Consider the following 21,738-nt stretch of genomic DNA (forward strand, 5'->3'; position numbering starts at 1 on the left):
TGAACTTCAATGAGGTTTGCAGAAGAAGGCATGGTTGTGAAGTATCAGAAGGGATGTGGCACAGTGTGAACGAGAGAAGAAACATATATTGCTTCCGTAAAAAATGCTACTGTCTGCAACTGATGAGTAAATTCTTTTGTATTTCTGTCATCAAGGACTGCAGAAGAAACCCACTGGAATATGCAAACCTGTACAGGCCTAAGCATCTAACAGAGATGAAGGAAAACCCTTAGCGGGATATGTCTTGTAACCAAATTCTTCTCACTTGCCTTTTACTGAAGGCTCAGCTCTAGACAAGAGCAAGAAATAAAAGCATTACTTTGCTTTCCTTTCAGGTCTGGTTTTCACAGAAGAAACCTTAAAGTTCAGTATGTGCAAAGCTATCAGCTTCTGCACACTACACCACATAAATACTAGTGATTTTTACCGTTTTCTTCTGTTGCATATTAAGGTTTAAACTTTAACTGCAAATCAGAAAAAACCCCACACACAATCTTTCATTGAGACAGAAACACTCATGTACCTTATTATTCATGTATTTTTGTATGATTTCAGGTAGCAGAATCACTGTTTTCATATGTCCACCAGCACTTCTTCACACACGAGGCCGTTTTAGAATTAGGGTCCTTATTTGGAAGGATCATGAAGCACCATGCCTTGCCAAACAATTGTTATCCCTTGTGTCAGACCACAGACCCTTCCAAAACTCCATCGATAGATTTTGAGAGAGCATGATAATTAATCAGTTATCTCAATCAGCCATTTACACTCGAATATTTGTGACCTCTCTTCACTCAAGACTGTGTTACTACAGCAAGTGTGCTGACACTGCCTTTCGGGGCAGAGCAGTGGTTTTGGATTTTTCACGGCAGCGCTCCTCCCAGTGTTGTTTGGGCCAATAAAGCAGTGTGAACAGCGAAGCCGATGTTAAGGGGTATTTCTCCTGTTCGCTAGTCCTGTACAGCAGCCTCGTGCGGTGCAAGTGACGGTAAAAAAAGCAGAGAGAGGAGCAGCAGCGAATGACAGGTGAGGTGTGGCTCAGCGCGCCCCTGCCCCGCGATGCCCGGGACGGCGCCGGGCCATCGCTGCACCACTGCTGACAACTCGGGAGGAGCTGCCTGACCACTGCGGACTATTTCTCGTCACCCAGGAGGTTACGGAGAAAACCGGTATCTTCCGACTGCTGTTCATACAGGTGATTAAACCATTTCTGGAAAAAGAAAGAAAAAAACCCAAAAAACCCCATGAATCAACAAAACAAAACAAACGTCTCCCAGCCTCGGTGAGGGGGCAGAGCCGCGCACGCAGCCGCGGCAGCGGAGGGGAGCCCCGTGCGCCGGCTGGAACGGGGCGAGAGGAGCCGAGACACGCGGGCTCGGTTCGGCTCCCCGCTGAGCTCCGGCTCCCGAGCCCGGGCGGCGCGGCCGCAGGGGCGGAGGGCGGCGGCGCCCTGCTCCTCACCGCGGGGCGGCCGCGGGGGTCCTCCCGGGACAGGGGAGGCGGCGGCGGGGGCGGCGGGGCCCGCGCCCCTCGCGGGCGGCAGCGCAGCCCCGGGCGGGCACCGCCGCTATGCGGGCCCCGGCGCCGCCCGGCTCCCTGCGCTCACTTTTATATTTGCGCGCCCTTTCCCTGCTCGGTGACGTGTCCCGCGGCGCGCCCAACCCGCGGCGCGCTCTGGTCAGGACAATGGGAGCGCCTGGGCCAATCGGCGCGGCGCTCGGCTTGGCGGCGGCCAATGGGCGCGGGGCTGTGCAGAGAGTAATGTTACCAGCGCCGCGAGTGTGAGGAGGCTGCGTATCGATCCCGCGCTCAGCCATTGCGGTGCACCGGGCTGCACAGCGACCCAGCCAGCGCTGGGGCCGGGCGGGCGGCCGCGGGAGCGTCTCTGGGGCTCGGGGCCGAGCGAGGGCTGCGTGCCGACTCTGTCTGACACGGGTGAGTACGCGCCGGGGGCCCCTGGGCCGGCCGGGCGCGCTCGCCCGCTCGCTCGCCCGCCCGCTCGCCCGCTCGCAGCCGGGCGGTGAGCCGGTGGTGGCCGTCGTGCCGCCGCCGCTGCATGACCGCGGAGCGCGGGGCAGCGCCGGCTCGGACGCCCGTACACAAAGGCGAGCGGGGCTGTGCCAGGGAGACCCTTTCCCGGGCGGCGAGCCCCCCGGCCGGGGCGGGGCGGGGGCGGCGGGCGACTTCGGGAGAGCGGGGCGGCGGGAGGCAAGGGAGCGAGGTCGGGAGAGAGAGGCGGACGAAGGGAGCCGGGCGAGCGGCCGGGGGTCGTCCGCCGCGGGGGGCGAGGGCCGCGCCGTGCCCCGCTGTAAGCCGCTTACACGGGACCTCGCCGTAGCCATCGCCGCGGCGGCGGGGCGGGCGATGGGGCGGCGGGGGCTCCGGGCGGGCCGCGCCGGGCCGCCGGGGCGGTGGGGAGCGCGGGGAAGCGGGGCGCGGGCCGGGGCGCCGCTGGCCCCGCGGCCGCCCGGCTGTAACATGGCTGACGGCAGCCGCGAGCGAGAAAACAAGGCGAGCGGCGCGGAGCAGCAGAGGGGGCGCTCGGGCGGGCGGGGGCGCAGTTCGGGGGAACTTTTTTTCTCCAGCAGCCGCCGCTCGCCCGTGCGCGGGGCCGGCAGCCCCGGGGCCGCACAGCTCGGGGGGGCGAGGGAGCGGGCGGGGGGGTCCCCGCCGGGGCTTTTACCGCGCCGCCGGGGCTTGGGCAGCCGCTGAAAGCGCGCTGGTCTCCCCCATCTTCTTCCCCCCCGCTCCCACCCACCTCCCCCCGTCTCCCGCCCGCCCTCCCCCGGCTGCAATGGCTGAGCGTGTGCGCCAGGGTAGCGGCGCGCTCACACAAAGGGAAGGGAAGGGAGGAAGGGGCCATGTTCTCTGCGCGGCGGCGGGAGCGGGGGACGCCACAGCGGCCATTCCGCGCCGCCCGGGTTGCGCTGCCGCCGCCGCCGCCCCCGGGGGCGGGGGTCGCGCCGCCCGGGCCCGCCGCGGCCCCTCTCGGCGGGGGCCCCGCCGCCCGGGCCCGCCGCCCCGCCCGGCCGCGGGGGGTGTGGTGGCGGCGGGGGGGGGGGGGGGGGCCGGCTCTGCCCCTCGGCGCACAAAATGGAAGGAGGCTCGGGGGCGGGTGACCTCCTCCGCCAGGAGCCTGCGCCATGGCGGCCGCTCCCGCCGACACCGCCGCTGCGGCGGCGCGGCCGGCAGGGAGGGAGGGAGCGCAGGCCGGGGCTGCCTCGCCTCATGGCGGCCGGGGCGGGGGAGGCCGGGCAGGGGGGGGGGCCCCCCCGCCGCGGCGGGACGGGGGCGGCGGCGGGAGAACGCTTTGTCCCGCCGGGGCCGGGGGTCGCCGCCTGCGGACAGCCGCACCCCGGTGGGTGTCCTGCTCCTGTGCATGTGCTCGCCGCTGCGAGCCCTCGCCTGAACGCGGAATAAAACTTACACGTTCTCCTTAATAACGGGACTAGTTTTTTCTTTCCTTGCTGGGTTTTTTTTTTTTCCTCCTTTTTTTTTTTTCTTTTCCTTTTTTTCCTTCCCTCCCACCCCCGGCAGCTCTCTTGAGGGACTTGAGAAGTTTCCCTCTGTCTGCCCCCCTCATAGGGGAAGCGTCCAAAATGGCGGGAAGGAGAAGGCTTTTAAAGGCCAGCGCCGGGGTCGCGGTGCACAGCCCTGGCCGCGGCCGCCCCGCGTCCCCAGAGCCGCCGGCCCCCGCGGGCACTGCCCCGGCCCGGCAGAGCCCCGCGCCCGCTGCGCTGGGAGCGTCTCCATGGCAGGCAGGAGCGGCTCCTGCTTCTTCAGCCCTCTTGTTTACTTGATAGAAACTTCGAACCGGACGTGTTTAGTCACAGAGCAGAAATCTGTTTCTGTCTATCCGCCAAACCGATAGGAAATACAGCTTCTGTGGCAATACGGGCAGGCACTGCCTGCCCTTTTTTTTTTCCCTTTCACTCTTTTTTTTTTTTTTTTTTTTTCCCTTCTTTTAATTCGAGCTGAAAAGCAGAGCTTGTCAGGGTGCGAGTGACTTTTTCCAGGGAGCTATGAAGAAATACTCTGAATGTCTGACTGGGGTGTGAAAGTTCCAGGAAGGTATTTTTCAGTCCCTGAAAGTGTCAGATTGTGCTCTTGCTGAGCACAGCTCTACTGGCTGTACATAAATGTTGTGCTTCTCCCTGTGTAGGTTGTAACGTATCTGTCCAAATGAGCTATTTCATTCCTGTGTTTTGAGGTATACTTGCAAAGGGTGGGCTTTTGCAGTACACATAAAGATGGCTGATAACACAAGGCACAGAAAATAATTAAAAAATGTACTTTTAAATAAGCACCGTGGGCCTACAGGGATGAGGTAGAAATCATGGTCTGTAAAAAGAAAATTAGTAATCCAGAAGGCCACTGAGACAGGATACTTGGATCCTTTCCCCATTCTTTCAATAGAGTTTATTCTTCCCAAGCATATGATTAATACACCAGTAGTAATTGGGGTGTACAGGTTGCACTGCAGCCCAGGCCTTCAGATTCCTTGGAAGGATAGTTCTTGTTTGCAGGAGACCATAACTGCACGTTTTAAAGGCCCTTTGAGATTTCAGGTTGCTTGCATCCAGGTCACCTCAGAAAGGGATGACAGAAGTCTTCAGTAAATTTTCCAGAAGGGAATCTTTTTCCCATTGCATTATTTCAGAATACTGCTCTAGCAGGTCTTGTTTGGTTGTGACTTACTTCCTGCCTTGGTTTGTGGAAAGTACAAGTTTTAAAGGTGTCTCATTTGCTTCATTACAGAAAATCAGCAAAAATGGGCAAAGGTGATCCTAAGAAACCGAGGGGTAAAATGTCTTCATACGCCTTCTTTGTGCAAACCTGTCGGGAGGAGCACAAGAAGAAACATCCAGATGCGTCAGTGAACTTCTCAGAGTTCTCAAAAAAATGCTCAGAACGATGGAAGGTAAGAAGAGCTGCTTACAAAAACCCCCACAAAACCTTAAGTGACTGCTTTTTGTGAAATCCCATTCAAGACGGTAAATAGTTTCTTTAGAAGCTCAGGTTTTGGGTAAGTATGAAGTGCAATTGTAAGATGAGTGGTAACTATCCATTGTCCTTGTCTTACATCTGGCTCCCCCAAGTGAAATTTTGGAATGGACTTCTTCGGTATGTTTTTGAATCTTAAAATACTGTTTTGATCCTTACGTGTCCCTTCTGAGGTATTCTGTGATTCTAATTGCCTTCCAGACTATGTCTTCTAAGGAGAAAGGGAAGTTTGAAGATATGGCAAAGGCTGACAAGCTTCGTTATGAAAAAGAAATGAAAAACTATGTACCACCTAAGGGGGAAACAAAAAAGAAGTTCAAGGATCCAAATGCACCGAAGAGGCCTCCGTAAGTAAATTCCTAGCGTTTTAGGTTGTCTTGTTTGGCACCATCACATTGGTGTGTATCTATAAAATGGTAGTTTTATCCAGGAGCTTCAGAAATACAAGATTATATGATCTTCCTCACCAGTGGTGTGAAGATAGGTTGAAATTTTGGTTATGAATGCTAAGCTTTTATTTTCAGGTTGGCTGTCCCACTATCAAAGTTGGAGGAACGGCAGCCTTTAAAAGTAGATGCAAAAATAGACTGTGTGATTTTGACTGATATTTCTAATTTTTGTTAAGAGGGTAATTCCAGTGTAGTATGGCAGTAAAGTACTGCAGGCCCTACTCTCATCACCACCTGTTGGCTTGAGGAGAATTTTTGAATGGCAGTCCGTTTAAAGTTGGAGGCTTTTGCACAGAACAGGTTGGAGGGGTGATCTTCCTCAAAACCAGCTTGGAAAGATTCAAGCTTTAGCCATGGCATAGTGACAACTGGCTTCAAATTCATCTTCTCCTAGACACCAGTACTTTATTGTGTGTGTATTTCTGTGTTTTAAGCTGAGCTAACGCTGAAAGGGGCAGGGAGGTTCCTTGACAAGCTAATATTCCTTTACAGCTGGTGCTGTGGTCTGGAAATCCTACTTTGCCAACAAATATTGCAGCCTCCCACCTCTAACAATTCCGATATAATGTTTGCTGCCCTAGTGTCATTCACTTACTCTTAATTTCTAAAGCTTTTCTCTGTGTTTGGTATATAAAATCTGCCTATCTGGGGATCCTGGCAAAATGGGACCAGATGTGCGGCATTATTTAAGAGACAAGAGTGCGTTGAGTTTGCGAAGTGACTCGTTCAGTTCTGATCCCTTCCATTGTAGTCAATGTCTGTCTCACTTTCAGGTGCTTTTTCCAAAATGCGAAGGTCCCAAAAGTTGCTCCTATAGCAAAGTCTAAAATTTCAGTAATCTTCTCTTATTTTTCCTCTGTAGTTCGGCTTTTTTCTTGTTTTGCTCTGAGTTTCGCCCAAAAATCAAAGGAGAACATCCCGGTCTGTCCATTGGAGATGTCGCAAAGAAACTGGGAGAGATGTGGAACAACACCGCTGCAGATGACAAACAGCCTTACGAAAAGAAGGCTGCTAAGCTGAAGGAGAAGTATGAAAAGGTAACACTGACTTTTAGGGAGATGCTTTGGTTTAGACAGATTTTCCCTTATTGTGTACCCTGATACCTGATGTTGCAAATTATAATATGCTCATGACATAATTCATTAGATTTGTTGAAAAAGGTTGTATACAGAGGCAAATGGTTCATTGGCATAACACTAAATTTGAGTCCTTTACATTTGTCTGTAATTTGAGCTGTCACTGGTGCTTTAATAAATACAGTGGGTTCTGTATCGTTAGTAAATCCATAGGTCACAGCAGAATTTGAGTTGAGTTGGTAGTAGTAAGTAATGCTGGTAAGGAATTAATTGGTTCTCCCTAATTTTGGACATACTGGTGAGCATCCTTGAATGTTAGGATAATTGATACATGTAGATGATTTTTAAAATTTATTCTTGGGAAAATGACAAAACACAAAGGAGATGCTAGTTTTAGGCATGTGTTTTTTTCCTGGACCTACTTTGTGTCCACGTCCTTTCTAGCAATGAATTTGGTTAATTATGCATATGAAGCAGCTTGTCATACAATTTTTTAAATTGGTAACACTAAACCCTGCCATCATAATTGGAGCTGTATGGTTCCGTTGTGCACACAGGATTGTGCAACACATGGTTTTATTTCTAGAGGCAGATTCCCAGCCCAATATGGAGGCCAAGAGAAGAGGAGGGGATGCACGTTGGCATCATCACCTGATGATGCTTCACAAGGGGTCAGCAACCACCTGTAGCTGCCATACAGCACCTGTGTCCATTGGGTGCTGTCACCTTCCTCTGGGTGCTTCAGCTGGCAAACAAATCCCAGTTCAAAATTTTTGCACTGTAGTGTGCAAGATGTAACCTTGCAGCCGTGTTGATGTGGCAGAGAGGAGTCGCAGGTCCAGGAGCTTTTCCACACGGTGCTTTCTGTACAGCTTCATGGTAATTGCTTGTACACACAGCCAGGGCAACTCAGACATTTATAAATTATAGAGTTATTAATCTTTATTCACAGATGTTATTTTAATTTTCAGTAGTAGTGTCTTTATTTCTTACACTTGCATGTGGAATTTAAGGTGTAGTAATCTTAGCTATTTCACTGCCTGGCCTTTGACTTAGTGGGTATCATCTCAAAATTTCCTGCTAAGCTTTAAGGGAGTCCAAGAGAACAGTAAGATTAGTGGTGTAGTGTTTATTAGGTGGGGAATATTGGAAGATTTGGACCATCTGTGTAAACGTGTTGATGTTTCTCTGTAGCTGGTTTGTGTAAGCTGTGTAGATCAATTCTTCTGCCTAATTGTTTGGCTGTTTTGGCACAAAGTTGGGAAGTCTTAACTGCTTTTATGACTGTGCCTTCCAGGTACGGTTTTGACTTCCCCGTAGCAGGAACTGAATTTTGTGCGTTTCAAACGATTAGAATAAATGTATTGCATGCAGAAGGTGGCACTGTCTACCCTTTAATCAAGTTCTTCTTTTACCTTTTATTTTGTAAACTTCTCTTAGGTGGAGTTTAGCCTAACAGCTCTTTGCTGAGGTGTAACACTGCAGCTGTTAGGCTGGGTCATTCTGATGTGTTCTGAGTGGCTAATCCCGGTTTGTGCCTCAAACAAGGGTTTTCCTGTGTGTTTCTTTAGGCCCTGTAGAAGGTGGGGCTAGAAAGGGACTTTAAGAGGTCTCCCTACTTCATTTCCTTGTGGGATAGTGGGCTCAGCTCTGCCTTTGCCATGAGAGGCAGCAGCTTTTCCAGCCTGTTCCCCGAAGCCCAGCAGTGGGGATCCCTTAGCAGCCATAAGCAGTGTGTAGCAGCATGCCAGTGTAATCTCTGTGCTAGAGAGTTCCCGTTTCTTTGGCTTTGGTTCCCCTCGGAGCTGAAGCCGCAGCTCCTGGTCCAATCCCAGTGGGAAGAGCAGGTGCCTGGGTGACTGCTTTCTCAAGTGCTCTATGGAGATTGCTCAGACCTCTTGGCTGGTTAAATCTTTGAGAGATTATTCCTGCTTTTCTTCTCCAAGGATATTGCTGCATACCGGGCCAAAGGGAAGGTTGATGGAGGCAAGAAAGTAGTTGCCAAGGCTGAGAAGAGCAAGAAGAAGAAGGAAGAGGAGGAGGATGAGGACGAAGATGAGGAGGATGAAGATGATGAAGAGGAGGAAGAAGAGGAGGATGAAGATGATGATGATGATGAATAAGTCTCTTTTAGAGCAATTTCTTTCTTGTCTATAAAGCATTTAACCCCCCTGTACACAACTCACTCCTTTTAAAGAAAAAAAAAATTGAAATGTAAGGCTGTGTAAGATTTGTTTTTAAACTGTACAGTGTCTCTTTTTTTGTATAGTTAACACACTACCGAATGTGTCTTTAGATAGCCCTGTCCTTAGTGGTATTTCAATGGCCACTAACCTTGCCTGGTACAGTGTGGGGGTTGTAAATTGGCATGGGAGTTATAAAGCAGGTTCTTGTTGGTGCACAGCACAAATTTAGTTATATTTGGGGATGTAGTTAATTTCTCATCTTCAGTTGTCTCTGATGCATCATAAAAATAATTGTTGTTCTGTTAACTGAATACCACTCTGTAATTGCAAAAAGGAAGAAAAAAAGTTGCAGCTGTTTTGTTGACATTCTGAATGCTTCTAAGTAAATACAATTTTTTTTATTAGTATTGTTGTCCTTTTAATAGGTGCCCTTGAGAATCATACTTTTTTTTTCTCTCTTTTTTTTTTTTTTTTTCTTTTTTTCTTTTGAGGGGAACTCATCTTTTGCTTTATTGAAAGCCCGTATGGGATCATGGGAATATTACAGTTTTCATCTTTCATATAACCAGCTGATAAACAAAGCTTTGATCTGCATACCCTGCATTATCATGATAGGGTAAGAAAAGAAATATATAGGCATATGATGAAAATATTCTTCCATAACTGGAAACAACAAAAAATTCAATCTCAGCAAATGGATACTTGTTCAGATTTTTGTGAAATGTAATATTCTATTGCGTTGCATGAGTTTACCAGTCTTGGAGAGTTGAGAAGTATAAAGTTCAATTTTACAGAAACTAAATACTTTGGGGGGTGGGGAGGGAGGGAATGTTAAATTTTGTCCTAGAAGGACCCATAGGAAGAGTGTATGTCCATCTGGTGTAGAGAAATTTACACGTGTGACTCTGTTACCATGTAATGGAAGTTATATTTGTAAATCTCTGAACACCTGGGAGTGATGAGCGTACCTAAAATGTGTAAAGTTAAAAGCATGAAATGACCATATTATTTTTTGGTGACAGGTCTGGTGATGGCCACGGGCTTTGTACCATGAGACTCCTGGTAGCAAAGGGCCCACAAGAAATGATTTTTCTTTCTAAGATTTCTATAAATGGTACCATTATTATTTGTTAAATCTATGTAAATTCATATTTGTATTCTTGAAATTCTAGTTTTAGCCCTTTAAACAAAGTTGTATATTGTCTCAAATTGAAAATGAGATAAGATGTATTTTTCCTGTTAGGTTTTATACCGCACTCTTGATGTTTGCCCATTTTTAAGTTAAATATAGTTGTATGGAAAAGTACATTTTATTAAATTTTGCATTAAAAAGTTAAATGTTTATGGTTATACCAACAATGTCTAATTTGGTCAAATACAGTTCTCTTCCAAAACCAAAGCTAAGGGGTTTTTTGCATATTTAGTAAAACTTCAAGTGCTGGCAGCTGTAACTATTTTCACATATACCTGCTTACCAGTTTGGGGGACAATTCGGCAATTTTGTGGTTTCAAAATTATGGTTCTCTTAAGTGCCAGTGTTTAAAAACAAACAAACAAAAAAGCATTCTTGTAATTTTACACGCTTTTGTGATGGAGTATTGTTTTGTTATACAATTTTGACTTTCAGATTCTTATTTCAATTTGCATTTATGTATAACTTCAGGAGAAATATTGAACATCTGAAATCCTGGATGATACTAATAAACTAATAATTGCAGAGGTTTTAAATACTTAGTTAAATGGCTCACTTAATACCATAAGGATTTGGGGGTTTTTGTGTGTGTTGGTGTTCTCAGATATGTACATCCCTGCTTTCTGTTTCAAGCAGAAGAATGATGCTTTCTGCAAGGTCTCGATATAGAAAAGGGTAGGACAGACAGATTCTTTTGTCTCCTTAAACTGGATATTACACATTCAGATGCTCGTAACTGATGACAAATAAATTTTCTGTGCTGAAGGGTTTTTTTGTTTCCCCAGGTCATCAGAGGAAAGTAGACCCATTTCTTGTTCTTGGAACAAGCATACTTAATGAGATCCCCATAATCTTGTGCCTTTGTTCTCGGTGCTTGATGTTGACAGAAGTAACCTAGAGGATTCAGCTGAACTTAAAAGATGAGTAGCGAGTGCTTCCCGGCAGCCAGGCATGGCCTTTGCTTTGCCTTTGACTTTAGCACATAGGTAACAAACAGAGTGTGCTTGAGGCTGAAGAGGGTAGGTAATGTAATTATCCATGCTGCTCACTGAGGAAAGGAACCTCCTGTATCTCAGTGCAGGGGCCGGTGCTGGGTGGGAGATGCTCCAAAGCTCCCCCAGCTCTCCAGAGTGGTGGTGGTTTTCTCAGGAGCGCTTGGTACGTTCCTGTAATTCAGCTGAGCTGGCACATGGATATCGAGACCAAAGCCTTCGCTTGCATCTGCTACAGAACTCCTGAAACAGTGGAAGTGTTCTTTGGTGAAGAGGAATGCCATAGGTAGATTAATTGCTCTTTTTAAAGAAGAGCTGCTGAGTGAGGGTTGTTGCTTGGAAAGGACCTCGCTGATCACAGCTGTGCTCCCTTGCAAGTGGTTAATTAATCCGCTTGGTCAAAACTGTCTGAGTCTCTTCACTGATGGATCAGACTTGCCCACCCCAAGATTACTTGATCTGAGGTCAGTTACTGCTGACACTTCAGCTTGAATCTGCCTCCCCTTGATCTTTGAAAGTGGGTGCTTGCTGTAGAAGAGGGCTCATGATCGGTGAAATTGTGACTCTTTAGATAGTGGTTCCCTACAGGGGAACTGACAGCATTGACATCACTATCGAAGAGCATCTCCTAGGGTTTTAACCTTCACAGAAATGCTTGTTGTAAAGAAAAGGCTTTTGCTGTTCTAAACAACAACAAAAAATCGATTGGTCTGGAGAGAACTTGAATGTTAATACATGGGAGTTATGATACCTTGAATGCCAAATGCAGCCAGACTGATTTTTATGGTGGCTTATCTAGAGTTGGTCCTGAAAGGAACTGCAGTTGCAGCCACCTAGATATGCTAGATGCAGTCTGTGGTTTTAAGCTGGTTTAACTGAATGTATGGACAATGTTCGTCCCTTCTGCCGAGCTTTCAGTGGTCACACCAGCTCTAGCAAAACAGCTGAGCTTATTTAACAAAACGTTTCTGTCCAGGCAAACTGGCCCCTGGAAACCTGAACTAAGGAGTGTGAAGTGGCTGATTTCTGGAGCTTAATTAGGGCACTGCTGACACTGAGCCTCTTTTTTCAGCTGCTTTTATCAGTGTAACCAGCCCATCCTGAAGGAGAAAAGGCTGAGTAACAGCTGGGGGTCTGGGTTTGCTTGAAAGTGGGATTTGAGTGACTTGTCCAGAAGAGGAGCCAGGCGGACTGCAGCCACAGCATTTGGTTCTCTGGATGCGGGACAAGCCAAGCCTGGAAAAAACCTCTCCTAATTCTTGCTAGCCTAAGGGTTAGACCTGCTGGTTAGAATAAACAGTCCCATTCTGCCTTCCCAGCTATGCCTGACAGGAGATTAAAGGAATAAAGGCAATGTGCTGTGTTGGGTTATAATGAGTTATTCAATACAGAGTCTGTAACGGAGACATGGCAAAATACAAAGATAGTGTTTAATGCAAGAGACGATTAATTTTCACCATTTCCAGGCGGAGCCAGTGGCAGCTGACCAGCTACAGGTTTTTAGGATTCAAATGTACCAATCATTTTATTAATAACAGTAAAATGCCAAATATTTTTAGGCATTCCTCCATTATATTCTTTAGCTTACGAATCTGTACTTGACTGCAGATCACATCTTTTTGGGGCGCTTTAGCAGAAAATAACTGTGTGACATTTTCGTTTGGCAGGCTGCAGCAGACATTTTAACACCCGAAATACATTCAGGGACGTTTTACAAACGTGCTAAGTCCAATGGAGTGCCTAAATGTGGGTGTGTATCGATAAACTTTTCCCCAGACATAGCTACTGGATTGCACTCTACATTTGAAAACTGCTTTGGTGAGGTGATCTTAATTTAGCCTAGTTTATCCACTTTAAATTAACACCAGCCTTTATTCCAAAACAATGTAGTTGTAGACAAGCTGTCAGACTCTATTCTAATGTTTGAATAAGAAAAAGCAGGAAATTCTGAGTTCTTTATAATTTTGCTGAAGTTGTCTTGTATTTTTATTTTGTATATGTTGTGTGTGCCCTGGCTTTTCTTTTGACAGTACTTCAAGCTGAAAAACAAAGATGGATTTTTTTTTTCCCCCCAGTGAATTTATTATGAAGAATGAAGGTCAGATTCCTCTTACAGCTGCTTTGTGCTGTTGAAAAATACAGTGTGGCTTCTGCTTCGAGAGCACCTAATTTTGAAATCCATCTTGCTGAAGCAATTGCTATTAGAGGTGACCCACAAGAGAGACGAGCCTTCCCTTTTGCCACTCTGTGATGGAATAAAAGACTTGAGCGATAAATTAGCTTAGTCTACCTGTTTGCCACATCAGAAGCTCAAGCCTTCCCTGCAGCAGGAGTGCTCGAGATCAAGCTAAGCAGCAAGAGGCAGAGCAGCACGGAGCAAGGAGGACAGACAGGCAAATGTGGGGGTTTTTTTAACTACACCTTTTAAAATTTTGCTTCTATTGTTAAAAAGCGTTTGACTTAAATGATGGTCATTTGGCACAGAGGAAGTTTATCCACGTGCTTCCAGCAGCCTTTCACCTATTAAGGCAGCAAAAGCTCAATTCATTTATTTCTGACCTCCCAAAAGTTCCTTAGTAAAAACAGGAAAGACCAAGCACGGCAGCTTGAATGCCTGGAAAGGACCCATCTCCCTGCACATCTTACAGCAGCAAGAGGTCAGCATGTAAATGCTTTTTCCCAAGAAGCCATTCAAAAAATCAGGCTTACGGAGGGGAAACCGAGGACGTGTGCTGCTGTGTTTGGCAGGGGCATTTGTTACCAAGGATAAAAACGGTTTGGAAGGAATGTCTGGGAAGACATGCCTGACCCCTCCTGCTCCTTCCCAAACTGGAATGTAAGAAAACAATGAAAATAATACCTTTCTGGGAAAAAGTTTCCCTTGCCAAAATGCTGGGGTTGACTACAGTCTTCTTCATCACATCTCGAGGAAAAATGCACATCCCCTAAACACTGGCCAGCGGCACTACCGATGGGGTGGGGGGCATTGATAGCAACTGGGGGGGGTCAGTCCCAGCAGCCCCCTCCTTGCTGCCAGTTCACTCCTGGTGTTGGGGAGACGCTGAGCTTGAAAACTGCTGGGAAGAGCATCAGGTCATGGAGCATGCCAGGGCTGGGTGCCTCATGCCTGGCTTTGAAACGCAGATTCAGAGGGAGCACGGAGCGGTGAGCTGCAAGCAGGGATAGGAGGAACCAGCCCTCTGAAAACTCAGCCACGCAGTTAGAAGTAAAACCAGGGTGCTCTTTAAAACAACTCAAATTTGTGTGGTGGTGACTCCTAGAAGAGAGAACATTCTTGCAAGACGTGAGCTGGTAAATGATTGAATAACAGTGACTCATGTTTTATTATCAGACTTGACTGTAGCGGCGCTTACGCTCGCTTCAGATTTGTTGACACACATTTCTCCTGACGCCTGCCAATAAGGAAGATGCTGTGAAGCAGCACTGTAATGTAAAACTGGTACTGGAAAATGCAGGTGAGGGCTGATCACAGCCTGAGCCCTTCGGCACAGGAGCAGCTTTTGGGAACAGAGGGGTTGGCTGTGCAATACCAGCCACCGATGGGAAGTGCTGGTGGGTTTCTGCTCCGGGGCGCTGAGGGGCTCAGCACCCACGTGGCTTGTCGGGGCGTTTTGCAGGACTAATCCCTTGGAACCTGCTGAGACCCATGTCTGGTCCCAGAGTCGCACCCTGGAATGTGTAAACGGCTCCCAGTGGGAGGCTGACAGTGAACGAGACCCCTCCTTGCACCAGCCTTGCTGTATCTGAGTCTCCTTCCAACACTGTTTCCTTTGAGGTGGAAGAAGGAAGTGATCTATTTTTGGGGAGCATTCACACCAGATGTTCGGTGCTGGCAACACTCTCCATCGCTGCGTGCTCTGCTGCCGCACAGGAGCGCCTGGGCTCTGCCTTCCTGCCGCTGATGACCCTGCCCCTTCCTCCTGCCCTGCCTGACCTCCACCGCTGGCAGCCCTGCTCCAGGAGGAAGGAGCGAGGTCACCTCCCCACAGCTGCTGGGGGCTGGATCTGCGTCGCCCAGGTAGGACAGGAGGGTTGTCCTACTGCCCCACGACCCCCAGGCAATCGGTGCCAGTCCCGTGGGGCCAGGGATGCCCAGGGACGCCCTCAATACCGGGAGCAGCACTTGGAAGTGCTGCTCTTGGAAGCACTTGGAAGCACTTGTCTTCCACAGACCCGCAGCACAGAGGGATAAACCATAATGCTGCTGCTGTCACGGGGTGCAACATTCTCAGGATTAGCTGATGCCTGGGATCGCTGTCCCTGGTCTTCTGGCCTCGACACTTGTCTTTGAGTCCCCTGTTCCTTCTGATGTGGGTTTTTCTTTTCATCTGAATCATTCAGTATGACTTTGGAGCACAATGGAGCTGTGATTTTTTTCGAAGCCACCAGTCTGCAGGAAACAGAAGGTCTCTGAATAAAAGGGAGGCTCTTGTTACAACTTCCCTCTTATTTACTGTTCCCAGTAGCAGAGAAGTAAAAAGACAATGAATGAAATGGAGGATTAATCACGCGTAGCACTGAAATATAAACAAGGAGACAGCGCGTCCCAGAGCTCTGCTCTGAGCAGTGGCTCGTGTCTGCAGCGTGCAGAAATCTCTCATCACTGAGACCTCCTGGATTTCATGAAAAAGGCCAAAAGGTAGAGGAGGCTCCACAGGTGGTTTTTCAAAGGTAAACTTGCAAACTGAGTAATTTCTATGGAGCTTTCTCTGTTCAATGCTCTCAAAACTTGAGTTCAAGTTGATATCCCCTGTGCTTAATCACTGGTCCATGACTTTTGCAAAGGAAACTCCCTATTTTCCTATTTTTCTGCATTAATTTTAAAATAATAAAAGTTCAGGACAACTCCTTTGTCCCACAGAAGACTTAAAAACGCTTCAGAGAGAACCTACTGTGCTGCTCAGTGTGTAGCTCTGCTCCTAAAAGGGGGGGTGTGGTCATTAGCCTTGCTCCCTTTTTCACTTGCTTTTGGGTTGGTATCCAAACACCGAAGGATTGCTAATCATGTTCCTTATTTATTTTTTTAGTCAGAGATTTACCTCTATTTGATTTCCAGCATTTACACCAGCCTTTGCAAAGGTGTTGAGCTCCTCAAGTTAATTGGTAATAAATTAACCTTGGGAGGTTGTTTGTGTGAGGCAGATTACATGCATTCAGCTTTGTGAAGGTTTTTAGTGAAGCAAAACATAGGAAAGAAAAGTGGAAACAGGGATGCATAACATAATTCAAATTGCCTGAAATGCCTGTAATAAATAGTTGTTTTGTGTATCTGAGTATCTGCATCTGTCAGGTAAAGTACTATTCATTTTTTGGCACTGGAATGATGCATTTAATGTCAGGGTTGAGGCGAAGTGGAGTGCATAATTGTAAAACTGATAGGGAAGCTGCTTCTCATCCTTATTCAAAAGGTCCAACAAACCTCTTAACAGTTCTCTTTAGAAAACATACACGGAAGACCTCGGAAAAGTTTATTTGGGCCACCTGCAGTAATAAAATTAAAGTGACCCAAATCTGAAAATAATACCATGCGTCTCCAAGTGAGTATAAAAAGCCAGAGCATGGGATATATTTAAGCTAAAAACCAAAACCAATCCATGTGTGTTAACACAAGACTTGGAGAATTATGTGAATACAAGTCCAGGTGACCAGAGAGGTGGTGCTGCTTAACTAATCCTTGCTGTAACCTGCCCAGACTTTGCCTGGGCCTGGGAGCCTGGGGCAGGCACTGGGCAGGCAGGAGCCCTGCCAAAGGCTCCTCCTGGCCTTGTCTCCCTGCCCTCCTGGGGGCTTTCCAGCTTGCTCTTTGTTTCACTTTCTGTTTCTGCTCAGCAGGGCTGTGCTGGAAGGGTTGCAACATGTTCTATCAATTATTTACACTATTTGCATGGAAATCATAACAAAATATATATTCTTTTTAATATTAGGATCAATTTTTTTTAAATACTACCAAAGCTCTGCTGTTGCTGCATTAAACTAGTTGGTAATACTCTTTTAAATGCCCTTTCTAAATGCTTTTTAAGAGGAGAATTGCATTAACCTCTTAGCTGCAACTTCCCTGTTTACATACAGCAAAAGGCACTGCCAGCCAGAAAGTGCCTGGTCAGGAGCAGAAGGGTGACCCCTGCAGGTCCCACCACCCTGATCCTCTGGCACCTGCAGCCCCCAGGTTGACTTGATTTGCCAGTGGTTCCCTGGAGAGGAAGAGGAGGTGGGGAAGAGCAGCCTGGGGTCTTTGGTCACGGTATGAATGCTTCCCAGACAGGTGCTTCTTTCTTTGCCTTTGCTTTTATCTATTTTAGAGTAAGTAATAATAGCAAGCTCCCAAACAGCCCAAATTTAGACAGTCTTTGGAAATCCAAATAAAAAATTCTGAGAAGAGTTTGTGCATTTTGTCCTACCCACTACAGTAGAGGTTGGAGGATCTCAAGTCAGGATGGAGATTTGCCACTGTGCCCTGCTTGATCCCCACCTCTGGTTGCAGCCTCTGGGTTTGGCAGATCTACCACTTCCCTGGGAAGCCTGTCCCAATGCTTGACAAAATGCTAATAAAAGTTTTGCTGCATTTTTTTTCTCTTTCCCCATTACTTTCAAGTTTCAGCTCACTACTAGCAGAAACTTGATGAATCTTCATGATAAGAAGATTCCTAAAATTTATAGGGCTTTGCTCGCTTTTGGTTTTGGTTTTGACTACTTCAGCAAGTCACCTGGAATTTTATAAAATTGTCATTCTACAACAGATTGAAAGAAATAGATTTTATATTGTTACAAGGTCTGAGGGTCTGTCCCTTCCAGGGTTCTCGCAGGCTTCAGTCTCTCTACCAAGGCTTCTGGGTGCCGGATGAGTGGCCAGGAGCCTTAAACCTCAACCCTCAGAATTAAAGGGGAATTTCTAAAAGAGAAGGTGTGTGCTCCATGTCTCACCCAGCCAGGGTGAGGAGCACAGGCAGAGGGGTGCAGGTCCTGCCCCCTGGCCCAGAACCCTGTGCCTCGCTCCTTCTGTGTCCCCCTGGGTGCTGCAAGTAATAAGAGCTGCACGAGGTGGTGACAAGTCCCCAGCGTTCTGGGTATTTCATCCAAGGAAATCACCAGTGAGCCAGGAAATGTCAAGATTACATCACATGCATAATCTTTTAAAGCCCTGAAAAGGAGCTTGTTAAAATCTGTGTCTCTGCAGTGTGATCCTAGTTCCTTTTGGTTTTGCTTTGCTCTTCCACTTAATGACAACAGGCAGGCAAATCCTCCTCCCAGATATCATTTTACTTTTCCCTCCTTTTGAATTATGGCACTTTTGTTTGCCATGGCCTTGCCACTCACTGGGGCTGGAGGAGCAAGTCCCCACTTTGCTGGGCCCCCAATGGAAAGATGTTGGGATGCCCAGGGTCTTACAGCCCAGCTTGTCTGCTCTGGGAAAGAAGGGAGAAGGATGTGGGAGTGGAGCTGTTGTCCCTTTCCCCTTGTGTTTGCTTGTATTCCGGGTGGGCGCCCTGGGCAGCCCAACAGCTCTGCAGGGAGGTGCCAAAACTTCATAGAGCAAAACTGCACCTCATTATTCCACTGATTCTGCAAAACTATTAAGGAGCATCCAGCAGAGTATGTGACCCACACATGTTTCATTTCTTTTACAGTTTCTGTTTTGATATATGCTGGATGTGTTTTTATAAAACAAAGATTTATTGGAACCTGGACTTTTATGACTTTAAGGTTTGCTTGAGTCCAGATTGTGAGTTTCTCTTTTTGGAAGAGGAGGAGAAGGTTTAAAAGAGCCCATCTGCCTGTGGCACTTATGAAACCCTAGGCCAAAGATGACACCTTTTCCCTTAGCTTCTACTATAATGTCAAACAAAAATTTACCATCAAATATTATGCCTTCCATATGCAATGCCCTGCTGTAGATATAGATCACAGCAATCGTGTCAGGCTTCTCTTTTTCAAGTTTTTATTTGTACCATAAGGAAGTCAGGACTTGGTGTATGGTCCAAGGAGGAGCAGCAAGGCAGAAAAAACGCAAACCATGCATAATTAATGCCGATGTGCCTTCACTTGTGCTCTTGATTTTTCTTGTAAAAGCACAGTGATGCCCTTGCTGCCTGCAAGGCTGAGGAAAGCAGCGTATTTTTAAAACACAGTGCCAATGTCAGACAGCTCCAAGTGCTCTGGTAGGAAACAAGCAGCATCCGAGGAAGCAGAGCCTGAGCCCAGCTCTCCGGTTACCACGACGTAAGTAAACAAACAAGTTTATCACAAGTAATGAGGGCTTTGTGCCAGTTTCAGTTAAAATAATGAAATAAATAAAAAAGAAATCAACTCCAAACCAACAAATCATTACAGCATGAGGAAAGTCCTGAATGAAATTGATTGTTCGTGCCAACACCAGAAATATATCTTGTCATAAACTCGGGCCTCCACATCTGCTTCAGCACCAGCAGATTCTTTATAAACAGCCTCTTTAATTTTATCTAACAGCCTGTTAGCAGACATGCAGTCCAAAAATACATCTCCTTTTCTTCCTCGCACTATCCTGAGCTTGGCAGGGCACCAAACATGAGGTTCAGCTCGTAGTTCAAAAAAGCCCTTCTTTAAGCATTGACTGAGCTTGATTTAATAAAAACCCTGTCCAGCTTCCTCCGGGCAGCTCTAATGGGATGCAGAGCCCAGCGCTTCTCAGGGGCTGCTCCAGACCTGCTGTGTGTTGGCCAGTGAGATTTTTTTGTGGTGAAACAATATTGCTCTGTGGTGGAGTTGGGGAACCGGCTGGTGTTCTCCAGAATGTCTCCCCTGAGGGGCGCGCAGCTTCCCTTTCAGCTGTGCCACCTTCTGAAAATGGAAGTAAGCAGGCAGCACCATAAAAACAAAACAGAGCCACAGCATGGGATGTCCTGGTGCCCCTGGTAGCCCTGGGGATGCTCCAGTGCCTCTGGTACCCAGCCCCACTCCCACTGGCCCTGCCTTCCCCAGGGGAAGGAGAGAAAAGCATCAAAGCCCCTAAAATGACTTCCAACCCCCAGGTTCTCCTTGGGGGAGATCTATCTGTCATGTCCCCAGAGTGGCACTGCCAAGTGCTTGTAGGTGCTCCTGAAGGAAAGACTGGGCATTCACTGAAATAGAGGGGGTGTTGCACTGGTGCTGATTGCCAGAGGGTAACCCCGACACCAGAGGCAGGACAACCACCTTCACGCTTCCTGCCACTGGTGTTCCCAAGCACAACACTGATTTTCTGGTTGCTGATTGCCTGGGAAAGCTGGAAGGGACATTGGCTGACTTTTAATGCCAGGACAAGAGTGGCTGACGTCACCTTAGAAGATGAAACACATTCCTGCTGTGAGGACTGCACCAAATTACAGGCCCAGATTTCCCGAGAAATTAGTGCGAGAAACACAGCACAACATCACATTCACTGCAATGCAGGAACTCATTAGCTGGATAGTTGAAAATGTTAATAATTATCACATTTGACAAACCAAGGTATGGATTTCAAGCCTCAAAGTTTGCTGTGCTAAAGAAATATTAATGGATTGGCATGTCATAATGTCCAGGGGAAAAGGACGTTTAGTAGTTTCTCCTCATGGCTCAGCTGTTTATTTAAATTACTTGGAAACTAAACCAGGAGCAAACATAACCACTGCTGTTGCGAGGTGTGGTTAACAATAGGTAGGTTTTATTTAGCATTACATCAAAGGATTAAATGGAGTTAAATAAAGTTAAATAAAGGGAAGTTTTTTGAGTGGCCAGTGAGCCAGATCTCAATGCCAAGCATGGAGGAGAATCAACAGAAATCCTGCAGATCCCATCCCATTACTTGGTCGTACTGACAGAGAGAGGCAAATGAGCAACACAGGTGTCAATGAAAGGGAACTACTGCACTTGGCAAAGGATGCTGCTGGTCTGAAGTGATGGAGGGACTCCTTTGACTGGTGTGGGTTTTTTCATCGCCTCCTGGGAGAGATTTTCTGACTGGTCCTTGTGGTTGTGCCAGGGAGGCTTGAGAGCCTTGTCCTGCTCGGCTGCCAGTTCTCAGCAGCACTTGACCCAACAATAGGGAACAGGGATTTGCTGGGGGGCTTGTGGTCCCTCCAGTCAGGTGCCAAATTTCACTTTACAAAGAGCACAAGCATTCATCCAATGGTACCTTACTGATATGAACATGGCTGATGCCTTTCAGCTGAATTTCTGCTGAATATTTAAGAGAAACAAATCAAAGCTAGATGATAGAACAGGAGAAGTGGGTTTAGCTGCCCAGCTGTGAGATGCAGTGCCCTAATCCTTCCCTTTATGTGCTACAAAGGGGTGTAATTCAATCCTAAATTGCTGAAAATCTTGATGTTTTGTAAATCACGTATCAGAAGGTATTTTATTTATATAAGCATCTACTCATTAGCAGTATCAAAATGCTGGCACTACTGCACACTCTCTGCAGGAGTTCCTGTCAGAACTACATTTCACATCTCACTAGCATGGGCTCAGATAACACCAGCTGAGGGGTACACACAGGTTTTCCTGGCATCTCTTTTTTTGTCCAGTCCTGTGATGGGTGAAGAGGCCTAGAGGGATATGGTGGGCAGGAGAGCAGGATGTGGGCAAGCACAGGCACCTCTGCTCAGGTGGTGGCTCTGCCATCTTTGGAGACATCCCAAACATGGCTCGATGCAGCTCTGGAAAACCCAATCCCTCTCCAAAGTCCTTTCAGCCTTGCTTGCTTCCCCTGGAGTTTGCACGCAGTGACAGTCTGACTCCAAGCATTCTGTGCAGGTTGCTCCTAAAAGCTCCTAAAACCTTTCTCCCAGTGAAGGCTGGAGGAGAAAGGTTTCATACTGATGCTGC

General features: G+C 47.4%; 1 protein-coding gene and 1 long non-coding RNA gene across 2 annotated transcripts; one reads left to right on the forward strand and one right to left on the reverse strand.

Moving 5' to 3' along the window:
- Positions 1–452: 452 nt before the first annotated feature.
- LOC148184872 (uncharacterized) lies at positions 453–1,527 on the reverse strand. The gene is made up of 2 exons (XR_015771960.1): positions 1,462–1,527; positions 453–1,210 (listed from the first exon to the last, which is right to left on the reverse strand). It is a non-coding gene; the product is annotated as an uncharacterized LOC148184872 (long non-coding RNA).
- Positions 1,528–1,770: 243 nt separating this feature from the next.
- Positions 1,771–10,443, forward strand: HMGB1 (high mobility group box 1). Its single transcript, XM_005516297.2, has 5 exons — positions 1,771–1,935; positions 4,759–4,921; positions 5,206–5,351; positions 6,316–6,490; positions 8,476–10,443. The coding sequence occupies exons 2-5, from the start codon at positions 4,772–4,774 to the stop codon at positions 8,650–8,652; spliced, it is 648 nt and encodes a 215-aa protein (XP_005516354.1). The 5' UTR covers positions 1,771–1,935; positions 4,759–4,771; the 3' UTR covers positions 8,653–10,443.
- Positions 10,444–21,738: the final 11,295 nt, after the last annotated feature.

This window comes from Pseudopodoces humilis, chromosome 2, assembly GCF_049639895.1.
Source record: "Pseudopodoces humilis isolate 2021_Gansu_Grassland_sample_001 chromosome 2, ASM4963989v1, whole genome shotgun sequence".
In the NCBI taxonomy this organism is placed as follows: Eukaryota; Metazoa; Chordata; class Aves; order Passeriformes; family Paridae; genus Pseudopodoces; species Pseudopodoces humilis.